The sequence below is a fragment of the Ceratotherium simum genome, chromosome 29 (genome assembly GCF_057802395.1).
Source record: "Ceratotherium simum simum isolate JZ-2026a chromosome 29, ASM5780239v1, whole genome shotgun sequence".
NCBI lineage: Eukaryota > Metazoa > Chordata > Mammalia > Perissodactyla > Rhinocerotidae > Ceratotherium > Ceratotherium simum.
Window position 1 is genome coordinate 14,987,531 of NC_141928.1, and position 12,999 is coordinate 15,000,529.

At 44.5% G+C, this 12,999-nt stretch overlaps 1 protein-coding gene across 1 annotated transcript in view; it reads left to right on the top strand.

The window, feature by feature from the left end:
* Positions 1-1,485: 1,485 nt before the first annotated feature.
* TTLL11 (tubulin tyrosine ligase like 11) overlaps positions 1,486-12,999 on the top strand; it is a 235,594-nt gene continuing 224,080 nt past the window's right edge. The window contains exon 1 of the mRNA XM_087419160.1: positions 1,486-2,145. Coding sequence (XP_087275286.1) covers positions 1,492-2,145 — 654 coding nt within the window. The 5' untranslated portion in view covers positions 1,486-1,491. The remainder of the gene's footprint in view (positions 2,146-12,999) is intronic.

Below are 12,999 nucleotides of genomic sequence, written 5' to 3' on the forward strand. Positions count from 1 at the left end.
TGGCTGCCTTAGAATCAGCAGAGGAGCTAATGTAACATGCGGACTCCCAGGCCCACCCAGATGCTCTGTATCAAAGTCTCTGGGTTCTAAATAAGCAGCCTAGATAACTCAGGTGCAGGCGGACAGATGACTACACTTAAACACTGAAATAAAGCCATGGTGGGCTCCGGAGGAAGAGATGAGAGCACCCTCTGCTGCTAAAAAGGAGGTTTGAACCTCTTGAGTTTCTGACTTGTACATTTCAAGGCAGTTCATTTTGGCAGTGAAACTCTGGCCAAAAGAAAGAAACAAGAGACCTAGGGAGATGAGAAAGGAAGACGGGCCACCTTATTTGATAACTTCTGTGTTCCTTTCACCCTATGGTGCAGAGTGTGGCAAAGTTCACTGGCGTGCAGTTATGGTCACTGTCTTCAGTCTGGGGTGCTGTTACCCCTTGCCAACCCCATCCCCTGAAAAACCAAATGTGGCTCCCGAAGGTGAGAGGCAAGAGCCCTCTCTTTGGATTGGCTTTAAAAATACATGGTAACCCAAAAGAATTGAAAGCAGGGACTCGAATAGGTATTTGTGCATCTGTGTTCATAGCAGCATCATTCACAACAGCCAACAGGTGGAAACAACCCAAATGCCTGTTGACGGATGAATGGATAAAGAAAATGTGGTAGATACATAAACGGAACGTTACTCAGGAGTGAAATGCTGACACATGCTACAACATGGATGAACTGTGAAGGCATTATGCTGAGTGAAATAGGCTAGACACAAAAGGACAAATATTGTATGATATGAGGTACCTATAGTTGTCAAATTCATAGAGACAGAAAATAGAATGGTGGTTGCCAGGAACTGGGGGGAGGGAGTTATGGTTTAACGAGTAGAGTTTCAATTTGAGAAGATGAAAAGTTCTAGAAATGGTTGTTGCACAACATGAATGTACTTAATGCCATTGAACTGGATGCCTAAAAACTGTTAAAATGGTAACTTTTATGTTATGTTTATTTTACCACAATAAAAGAAATGACATAAGAAAGCAGTGGTTAATGTCCTACTTGACTGGGAATCTGTAGGGCGTCTCCATGGCTTCCCCACCCCACAGGGAGCTCTCTGAGAACTGGGAAAGGTGTCTCCTCTTTCAGTTTGGGGACTCTCCCAGGCCCAGCAAGGTGTTTCTACCAATGGTGAGCTGCTCCCCGAGGGCCTGGACTTGTCACTTCCATCATCAGACCAGGTGCTTCCTGATGGCGCAGTTTCCTAGGACGGGTGAGCTTGTGCCTCCTCCCTCAGACTGGGAGTTATCCCAGCGAGTGTGGGCCTCGCTGGGAAAGCGGGCCTCTTGTTGGACATTTCTGTCTTTCCTGCCCAATCCCCAGGCTCTGAGCCCCACAAGTGCCCAGCGCCTTTCTACCCTCATCTCACTTCCAGCCTCTCCAAGTTCTGCGCGCTCAGAAAGCAAGCGCATCTTCTGGGGGCGGGGGCTTTCTGCCCTCTTCCAAGATGGCCGCCGCCGCCTCTGTGACAAACCCGGTCACGTGGGCACCCTCGCCTATGAGGTGGCTGAGGCTTGGTCGGCGATTGTCCCTTCCCGGGCCCCGTCCCGAGGCGGAGACCGCCCTTGTCAACCGGAGCCTGAGCGATCATGGCAACGGGCTCGGGCGGGGAGCGCGTGGCCGCGGTGGCAGCGGCGGCAGTTTGGTCGCGGGCCGGGGCGGCGGAGCGGCGGCGGCGGCGGCAGTGGCGCAGGCACCGGCCCTGAGCGCCATGCAGCGGGGCTGCTCCGAGAGGGAGCTGGCGGCCCGGTGGGAGGCGGCGGCGGCCGAAGCGCAGGCGGCGGAGCAGGTCCGCGTGGACGCGGGCGCGGCCGGGGAGCCGGAGCGCAAGGCGGGGCAGGAGCCGCCCGAGGACCCGGTCCCCGAGCAGCCCCGCGCGGCCGACGACGGGGACGCCCGCGGCCCCCAGCCGCCGCCCGCGCTGCCCGGGTCCGAGCCGAAGGCGGCGCCCGCGCACGGCCTCTGCCGGCACGGGAAGCCCAGGAGCAAGGGCCGGAGCTGCAGGCGGAGCTGTCAGCGGCCCGTCACCGTGGACAGCTCCAAGGCCAGGACCTCCCTGGACGCCCTGAAGATCAGCATCCGCCAGCTCAAGTGGAAGGAGGTGAGGCCCGCCCGGCCGCGTGGGCACAGGGGGGTGGACAGGACGACCTCAGAGGAGCCGGCCAGGGCCGAGGCTGCGCTCCTGCCGTGCGCCACGCTTGAGACTGCTTGTCAGCCGCAAACTGCTCATCCTTCGAGGCCTAGCCCCGAAGTCACTTCCTCGAGAAGGCTTTCAGACCCCTCCAGGTCAAGTTAGCCACTCCTTCCCCTGGCGCCCCTACAACCCTGTGGTCTCCAGCCATCAGCACTCTCCTCCCCACAGTGTAGATGTTCATTTATATGTCTGCCTCCTCCGCCACCTCGTGAGTCCCCGGGACCCCAGACCTCCTCTTTCACCTCTTCATTTAAGTTATATTTGTTTAGCATTTACTCTGCGGCTCTTGGGCAGTTGAACAGATGATACTTTGGAGGCAGACAGACCTAGGGTCTCACCACACCCTGCCGCTTAGCTGTGTGGCTTTGAGCAAGGTGCTTCACCTCTTAAGCCTATTTCCTCCTCTGTCAAGTGAAGCTAATAATACCTCTCTCCTAGTTCTGTTAGTATTAGAAGACTCACTGCTTGTTGTAGTATAGCACAAGTTTGCAATAATCTTACCACCCTCTCCTCTCTGTCTTGCACCATCACCATCACCATCATCAGTATCAGTGCAGGTACTGTATTTTATGTTCCAGGGCTTGGCATATAGTGGGTGCCAGGAAGCGGTGGGTGAAAGGGTGAATGAAGGAGTGGGTTATTTGTCCATGAACCCATTTTAGACCTGATGGGGGCTGGGATGAAGCACCAATGACATCTAGAGGTGTCTGTTGGCTGAGTGGATAAAGCCGTTTGACTTTATTTGCAGCGTCTAAGGTTATTTCATGGCCTTCAGGAGTGGCAGGGTTGTGATTTGGGTAGTCAAGTCTGGAAACTCGGACCCAGATGGTCTGCTGATGGAACAGGGCTCTGCAGCAAGCAACATGAGGATGTGGGTACTTAGCCCTGGGCCTTGGCTGTGGTAGACATTCAGGGATGGGTTTTTGAAGTTGGAACATGCAGAGAGATGGCCACAGAAAGGATTGATGAGGTCAGAGGGTTGATGTCCCAGCGAGAAGGCGTCATATGGTTTGGAGGGAAGTCAAGAATCAGGCAGGGCAGTCTTGCAGGTAGGTAGGGTGACTGACTAGGAAGACTGACTCCAGGTGTCAGGGCCCCCAGCCTGGGTGCTTGGGATTCATGGGAGGACTTTCATGCCTAGGAAACCTGGAGAAAGTGAGGGAGGGCTCCCAGTTCTAGACAGGGTCCCGGGTCCAGGCTAGAGATATGAAGACCAGAACAAGATAAAACTGGAGAACTTGTCAGTGCTAATGAAGAGAAATGCAGGGACTGAAACCAGGCCACAGAGTCAGGCAAGCCTGTGCTTAGCTTAGCCCCGTGGGAGAGAGAGATGTGAAGCTGGCTAGATCTTGAGAGATGGAGCCAGATAGACTCAGAAATCAGCAGGCATCTGTGGCGGCCCAGGTTCATTTACTCATTCCGCAACTGTCTGCTATGGATGCTGGGCCCTAAGAATGAAAGATGCTTAAGATGTAACCCTTGCCCTCGAGGACCTTACAGTTTAGTAGAGGAAAAAACGCAGGTAAAGAAATCATTGCAGTAAGTACAGGGCCTCTGCCGCTGCTTCCTGAAATGCTCTTTTCCCTGTTATTTCCCTGGCTCACTCTGACACTTCAGATCTCTGATCAAATGCCACCTCCTCAGAGAGGCCTTCCCCCATGATCCCTCCACCCACCCTTGCTCTTCTTTATTGTTTTTGTAGCACTAAACTCCACTGGACATCATATTTTTTATTGTTTGTTTATTGTCTGTTTCCCTCACTAGAATGGAAGCTCTGTGAGGGCAGGAGCTTTGTTTTATTTACTGCTGTATCCTCAGGTGCTTGGCACATAGAAGCTGCTCAATCAATTCTTGTTGACTGGACGAATCCTTACGTGATGAGTGTTTCTCTCTCTCCATGTAAAGGTGTAGGTGCTGTGGGAGGGAGAGGAGGACCACCTCAGAAGGACTTCCTGGAGGAGAGAGACCTGAGCTGAGTTCTGAGTGCTGGAAAGGAGTAGGAGTTATTTAGGGGCTGTCGACTTTGGATCCCTTGTACGGGGAGTAGAATGGGCAAAGCAGAGGTCCATCCAGGGCGCTGCACAGAGTTCACTATGGCTGGATTATGGAGTGGGAGGCCGAGGGGTGAGAGATGAGGCTGGAGAAATGAGCAGGGGTCAGATCGTGTGCCACGCTGTGGGATTTGGACTTTTTTTTGGAAGACTCTGTGAGCCACTGGAGAACCTTAAGGTTCTTCCATTTATCAGCTATGCTGCTTTGGCAAGTGAGTTCAACTCTTTAGGTCTCAGTTTGCCTATCTGTCAGATGGGGTGGGTTAAGCTAGTTCAGTGGTTCCCATTCTCTCTTCCGCTGCAGCCACATGATGGTAATGTTAGTCTACATGAGGACATGCCCTGGTGAACCCAGTGCGGTGGGCAGTTTCCATGGTACTACCTGTAACTTGCTGCTGCACCCCGAAGTCTGCCTTTTTCTCCCGCTCAGAAAGCAGATTGGCGTGTAAGCGGAGATGCTCATTCTAGTATATTTTAAAACATAGTTTGCTCACAACAATAAGACTTTTCTATTAGATGTGTGATTGTTTACCTGGTGTCACTCTTCCCTATTAGTCTGTGAGGTCCTGAGGGCAGGAGTGGTGTCTGACTTGTGTCCCCGATGCCCAGCACGTGGTAGGTGTTCAGTAAGTATTCACCAAATGAATGAACGAAATACTTGCAACAGAGCTCACATCTCGGCTTGACACCCTACAGTGTGGAGTTTGAAAAGTGCCAGGTGGAAAACTTTAAAGTTCCTTCCAGCTTTAACCTATGATTATGGTATTTTGAGTACCTACTACAAAGTTGACTGTTTGACAAGTAACATATCTATAAATCAGGTACGAAGTGCAAACACAGCCTCTCCAGGCCTCAGTTTCCCCACCCATTACAGGGGTGACGTTGGACAAGATCATCTGTAATGCTCAGCCCTAATGTTCTAGGAGCTGGAATGTCTACTGGGGTCAGGGACCCAGGAAGTGAGCCACGGTGTCCCTTGCGTGTCATGATGTGCTGCTTCTGTAGGATTTGGGAGTCCCCAGCTGGCTGGCTTTGGCAGGGGAGGGTAGGTAGCCCAGGAAAGAAGTAAGGTCATGAACACTAACCAGAGTGAAAGCTTTGTATCTTCTTATGTGTGTGGTGAGGGGCTACACAACACGGTCCGTTTAGCAGGAAGCGATCTCCCTTCCTCCTTCACTGTTCTTTATTCCACAGACATCTAAGAACAATAACAGTAATAATGAACAATAACAATGATAATGAGCCCTTATATACCTCTCCCCTGTGCCAGGCACTCTTCTGAGTGCTTTGTATATATGCAATGATTTGATTCTCCCAACAACCCAGTAAAGTAAATGCCTTTTTGTCTCCACTTTATGGAGGAGGAAATCGAAGTACACAGAGGTTAACTTATGCAGGGTCATATACCTGGTATGTGGCAGAAACAGGTTTCCCATTTGGAACCAGCCTTCAATTCTGTCTCTTCCCACTGCTCCCTGTTGGCTGTCTATCAGCAGACCCCGGGTTAGGGTTGCAGATACAGATATGAATGGGGTTCACTCCTTGCCCTCCAGCAGCTCCCCGTGTCGAGGGGCAGACACGCATACAGACGATTACAGACCAGTCTGGGAGTTGAATGGGTAAAGGGCCTTCCATACAGAGTAGGAACAAAGGCAAGGAGTTGCGTGGGGTTTTATATGCAGGATGGGATGATGGCAGCTTAGGGAGCATGTAGGATAACTGAGAGAGAGGAAGAAGGAGCCAGATCATGGAGGACATTGAAGGCCATGCCAAGAAGCTGAGCTTCTGACTGAATATGATCGCAGACTCCTGCCATATATAGAGCGAACTTCGCTGGCCCACTCTCCATCAGTCAGAAGTGAACCACGCCAACTCTCTGGTGACTCAGTTCTCAGTCATATCCACTCTGGTCAGGTCTAATTCAACTGTGTCCACAATGCTAAATTTGTTTCTCAAGGGAAAATTCACAGATGTTAGCTCTGTAAACTTGTAGTTAAGACAAAAGTTTATTCTAGAATAGCGAATCATGTTTACAAAGTCACTACCGAAGTTGCAACATGGAAGAGAGGGATGGTTCCCGGCTCGTAGTAGATGCTCAGTAAATATTTGTGGAATCGTCCACACAATTCCAATCATGTGAGCCTCTCTCCCCATCCACTATGTATTCTTTTGCAGTTTTGACACCCTCATTAAAGAAAACCTTAGGGAAAAGACACCATGGAGAATAAGCGCCACTATTGTTGTGAGCTGCCCTCCTTGGAGATGTAGGCAGTGTATGTGCACAGCAGTGCCATGGACACCAGCTGGCTGGCGTGAACGAGGGCACCAAGAGATTTGATAGAGGGACCTTTGTTGATAACAGTTTGCATAAGCCCCTGTCCCGAGACCTATTACAGTGTGAGCCCTTTGTTTCAGAGAGTCAAAATTGTGTGTTGTTTTCTGAAATGTATCTAGCCTTTCTTCAGAACATGCATACACTTAGTATATTGTCCTACTTATAACTTATGTAATACTAATTACTGTTTATTAAGTATCTATGATGTGTTTCGCATCGTATTAATGCTTTGTGTTCGTTAAAAATTGTATCGAACATTTCCTATGGATTATTTCATTTAATCCTCACAGCCACCCTCTGAAATAGATCCTGTTATCGTTTTCAGTTTGCAGATGGGGAAACTGAAGTTTAGAGAGAGGCTGGTACAGGGCTAGCCCAAAGCCACACAGGAAACAAGTGGCAGAACCATCCGGGGCCTGTGTTTGCAGCCTGTATACAGTCCTACACGGTCTTCTTTTGCTAATCCTTTGCTAAAATCCACCCTGTAAGGAGTTATTCTGTTATTATTATTCCCAGATAACAATTGAAGAAATTGAGGTGGGCACAGCAAGTCAGTGAGAGAGTCAGGGTTCAAACAGGAGGCTGACTTGTTCCAGAGCCCACTTTTTAGTGTGTTTCATAATTCTCCACTTCCTCACCCTCCCATTCCTCATCTGACTCATAACTCTCAGATGGCAGTGGAGTGGCTCAGAAGCAGGAGAGCGATATTCCAAGGAGGACTTAAAATAAAACACATCGAAATATATCCCGCCAGGCAGAGGGAGCATTTGGTGCCTGTACCTCCCGGTCCTCTCTTGTTGCTGCCTTCAAAGGAGAAGTGATTCCGTGCCGTCAAGTGGCCGAGTTGCACTGCTCCCTGTGGAATGTGCGCCTGCCATGTCTCAGATTGCTTCTGGAAGAAGACAGAGTATAAAATGAAAAATTGGATAGTTTAACCTTCCCTCCCTCTCATTTCAGTGATAGTCACTTACTTTCCATTTTTTGAAAATAGCATCATATTTAAGAACAGTTTATATCCTACTTCAACAGACATGTTATTTTAACATCTAGACCATGAGGATTTTTCCTTTGCAAGTTAAGCTTGTCATACCATAAAAATCACAATTCACTACCACTGTTATTTGAACAGTACAATATGTGTAATAGCTCCATGAATCCACACTAACGCCTTAAGCAATCCTTAAAAAGACGATAAATTCCAGGAGCTCATATTCAAGTTCTGTAACTACTACACATTAAAATTTTGGTTTCTTAGCAGGTGCTGTAATTGCTAGGGCTCTTTTCCACGTTACATAAACGTGGAATATTTGTAAATAGCCTCATTTTTGGTAGTGTTCTGGATTCCGGTTTTGTATCAGCAGAATTGTATGCAAAAATCCAATCGTACATTTTCTTTTTCTTTTAAATCTATTCCTTGAAAAGAACTTATTATAAAAGTAACCAGCTACTCTGTAAGCACCTTCTCTAAAGGGGAAGTGTTGTATCCTGGAGTTGGCATGGACTCTGAGTTCAGACAGATGAGTTAAAATCCTTGTTGCTAACTACTTGTGTGAGAAAACTGATTGTGTGCTAAATACAGAAACTCTCTGAGTCTCAATTTCCTCAACTGTAATGATGGGCTGGTGATACCTATCTTGCAGAAGTTTTGTGAGATTAAGTGAGGGAATGTGTGTAAATTGCCTTCACCCAATGCTTGGCACACTCTAGTATTCAGTTAATGTTAATTCTTTTCCTTCTGTTGGGTGATTATAGACACGGTCATTTGATCTATTTGTTTTAAAACTAGAAAAAAATTGTTATAGAATTTAGTCTGCATATATAGGTTACTGGTTAACCAGAACAGATATGACCAGCTCATTTGAATCGTTAACAAATATTTTTAGACCTACTTTGTGCCACACTATATTTGGGCTCTGGGGATACAGCAGATAACAAAAACACAAAGATCTCTGCAGGATAAGGGACGGTTACATTTTGAATGAATGTCAACAAGATGTAGTCTAGGTTTACAATTTTTTTAATAACGCTGATTTCAAGTTCTTTTCTTTTAAAATCAGTTATACTTTTAAGGTTTCGTGAGTTTAATGGAATCTTTTAAAGCCTCCATTCTGGACCTGCTGCCTATTTCATACTGTGCTATATTAATCACATACATCAGCATAGGAAACTTATTTTAGCTATTTGAGTGACATCAGTATCTTAACTTTTGTGTTCACAAAACAAATAAGGTGACGAGTTCGCAGAAAGAACTGAGGTGTTATATGTGAATATACCCATTATCTGCGTGGAAGATGCGAATTTCCTGGGCTGATTTCTTTACTCCTTACTTTAATCCGTAGGCAATCCTCCTCACTGACCCTGGAAAGACCATAGCCAGACATGGTTTGAATCTTGGCTGTGTGACCCTGGACAAGTTGCTTTACGTCTCTGAGCCAAAGGTTCCTCATCTCTAAGAGTGAGCATAAAATACTTGGTAGGGTTGTTGCAAGGATTAAATCACAAAATTTTTAAAGTACCTGGTGCTTAAAGTAAGAATACCTGTTGGTTTGGCTTGCCCTCTGATGAATTTCTGTGACATCTTAATTAAATTTTATAACGGAAAATTGGTGATGTGAACAGGCAAATAACCTTGCTATTCCTTTCATTCGTTTTGAACCCCTCCTTTCCTTGTGGTTGCTCCTCTGCAGCTGAGTCATGTCCCAGAAATTCCTCTGCAAAGGCTATTGTTTTGCTGGAGAGAACAATGTTCATGTGTCTCTCTTCCAGATGGACTAGCATCTCTCCTTTCATGTCACATCAAGTCGTGCCTTGCCTTCACAGCTACCTAGACTGCCATTTGTATACACGCTGGTTTCCCTGGGTGTTTTTGAACCATTATCTAGTAATTTTTATAAATGTTTTGTAAGTCCTAGCAGGCCTTTCTGACAGCTCCTTCTCTTCCCCCATCTGCTTCTGTGTCATCTGAGAGTAAAACCTTCTCATCCTTAACAGAGAATAGGGCAGTTTGTCTCCTGTGCTGTCATCCCCAGATACAGTGTTACTCTTCCAAGAAGTCCTTCAGTCCATCTACCTAGAACTCTGAAGAAGGCTGGTTTTCATATTTTGTTTTTTATGCTCATAGGGAGATTTTATTTATCTTTGTGTCAAAAAAGCAACAATGGAAAATTTTCTGGACATCTTAGATTATTTACAAATACCTTTGTTCAATTTCCAAAAACAATATGTGCTTATAAAGTTCCCAGGTACATAAAATGAAAACCAAACATCCCCACTCCTTGCCTTTTCCTCTTCGTCTCTAATTCTTCTCCCTGGGGGTAACACCAGGATTACAGTTTGGTATGTATCTTTCCAGATTGTCTTTCCTGTTCTTGTATGTATCAGGATCACTAAATTGTGCTATAGTAATAAGCAACCATAAAACATCAGTGATTTAATACAAAAGAAGTTTATTTCTTGCTCACACTTAGGGGTTCAATGTGGGATGGTGGGGGTCGGGGGACAGGGGGCTCCCATCATCTTCATTATTCAGAGACACAAAGCTTCCAGCTCAACACCGGCTTCAGTGAGTCCCTGAGGGGAAGGGAACATGGTAAGTTGTGCACTGGCCTTTAAGACTTCTACCCAGAAGGGGCTCTGCTCACATTTCATTCGCCAAAGCAAGTTACGTGGCACAACTACCTTCAGAGGGGCCAGGGATGCGCAGTCCTGCCATGAGGGGTACGGAGGAGAATCTGCTATCCGTGCTAATGACCACCACAATATAAGTCATATGTAGAGATACAAGAGATACGTATATATTGTATATTAATATAAGCATAAACAATTTTTACTTTATTTTAAATGTCGCAGTTATACTATGTATATATAGTAATATATAGTGTTTGGCAACCAATTTTTTTATCAGTACATCATGGACATCTTTCTCTGTTAGTACGTATAGTTTTATTTCATTTTAATAGCCACCTCATAGTCCATTTTCTGGATGTACCACCATAAAATTTATTGATGGATGTTGTTTCCATATTTTTTTTTGCTGTTACAAAGAAATGTGCAGTGAACATCGCTGTACAGACGTTAGGTATTTACTTGTGCAAATACTTCTGCAGGACAAATTCCTAGGAATTGTTGGGTCAAAGGAGACCTGCACTTTATATTTTGGTAGTTACAATCAAATTGCCACCACCGGTGTTTGAGAGTGCCTGTCCTCATATTCTCTCCAATACTGTATCCTATTAATTTTCCAAATCTTTGCCAAACTGGTGGGTAAAAATATGTTCTTTTAATTTACATTCCTCTGATCATCATCAGGGTTGGGCTTTTTGTATAAGTTTGTTGTCAGTTGTACTGCTTCATCTGTGAAATGCCTAAATGTATTCTTTATTTATTTTTGGGGTTGTTTATGTTTATATTTTGTTTGTGTTTTTATTATTGGTTTGTAAATATTATGGGTAGTTGTGTTTTTCTCCCAAGTGTTGTAAATCTTGTTCCCCTGTTGAGTATTTAAGCATCTAATAGAGAATCATTTGCCTTGCATGATCTACATTATTATAATTAAAGTTGTTTTCCTCCCTATTCTCTAAAAATAGTCCTTAATTATTACTGACTTGTTTGCTTAAGAGGGCAGAAGAAACACGCAATTCTACCTTCAGGTGCTATTAAACTTCTAGTGAATTAACAGGTTTTGAGCCTGCCTTAGAGTCCTACATTTCTATGGCACTAGATATCTCACGGGGAACTTTCACATACGTTTATCTGAGTTGACTTTCACTTTGTGCAGTGAGTATGGCAGACTTTGTTCTTTCTTTTGTACAGATGTCACTGGGGCGTGGAGTTAGATTTGGGTTTGGATCCCCCACTTCTTAGTTCTGTCACGTGGGGCGTGGTGATACTTATCTCATAGGGTTGTGTCCCATTTTAATCACATGTAACATGCATGCCAGAGACAGTGTGCAGGAAGCATTGGTTCTGCTTCAACTCTCCCATTTTTCAGAAGTGTTAAGTGACATACAGCTTAGAACTAGAGGCCGGTCTCCTGGCTCTCAGGCCAGCTCTTGTTCCAGGGACACCACTGTCCCTCTGAATAGAGTATGATTTCCTGGCCCCTTAGAAATAAGACCATCCGGATATTAGTGTTTACTTAAGACATTCAGTGCAGGCCTGGGCTTTGAGTCTGGCTGTTAGTTTTATTTAAAAAGAACATTTATCACTTGTATAAATAATTTCCTTATACATTGTTTAAAATCTTAAAAATTTGGAAAAAATATTTATAATCCTGCCATTGAGATGCCATGACTATTTTCATTTTGAAGCATTTCATTCCAGTATTTCTTTTAGACATAAGTTTTATGTTTTATGAAGCTGATAAATAATTATGTTAATGTTAATGTTTGACAAGGCTGGTATAATTTTTTTATGTTAAAATTAAGGCCCATGTTATAATTTAAACATTTTCCCATGCTATACAAACTATTCATAAATGTCATTTTAATTGTTGCAAAAAATCTCATTCAGTGAAATATATTTCATTATTTATTTTCATGTTATTAAATGTCTAGATTGATTCCTCTATTAAAAAATTTTCTGTAGTGTTTTATTCCCCTGTATTTCATATTATTTTCTTAAGATAACTTTTCAGAAATGAAATACTTGGGTTAAAAGGCATGTACATTTTAAGGCTTTTGTAAGGTGTTGCCAAATTGCTTTCTAAAAGAGTTGTAATAATTTATACTCGTGTATGAGAATTTCTATAAGTGCTTACTTTTGAAGAATATAATGGCAGGTATTGGAGAAAAGCGTGAAATAAATTAATCTTCTTCCTGCCTTTACCAAATCTAATTCGAATAATCAGTGCCTAGTTCAAAGCAGGGCATTTTGATATGGCTATTTTGGTGTAGCCATTACATCTAAATTGAAATAGACATATCAAAATGTAAAGCCACTTTTTAACTTTCAAATAATGTATTCAGTGGACATGCTTTACTTTCTCCCTATCCTTGACCCTCTCTGCAAATCTAATTCCTTACCTCATCCCTGATCTTCTACCCATGAGGTAAGGCTTAAACATTTCACATACAGTTGGGCAATGAAACTGCTGAAAATTTCAATAGGTTATTTCCTAGATTTTGTCTGAATACCTCTGGTGTAAAAAAAGGATACATTAAGGGCTGTATTAAAATATCATATGCCATCAGTAGTCATTAGGGAAATAAATGTCAAAACCATAATGAAATGTCACTTCATATCTACTAGGATGTCTATAACGAAAAACACAGATAATAAGTGTTGGTAAGGATATGGAGAAATTGGAACTCATACACTCCTGGTGGGAGTGTGAAATGGTGCAGCCATTTGAAAAACAGTTTGGCAGTTCCTCAA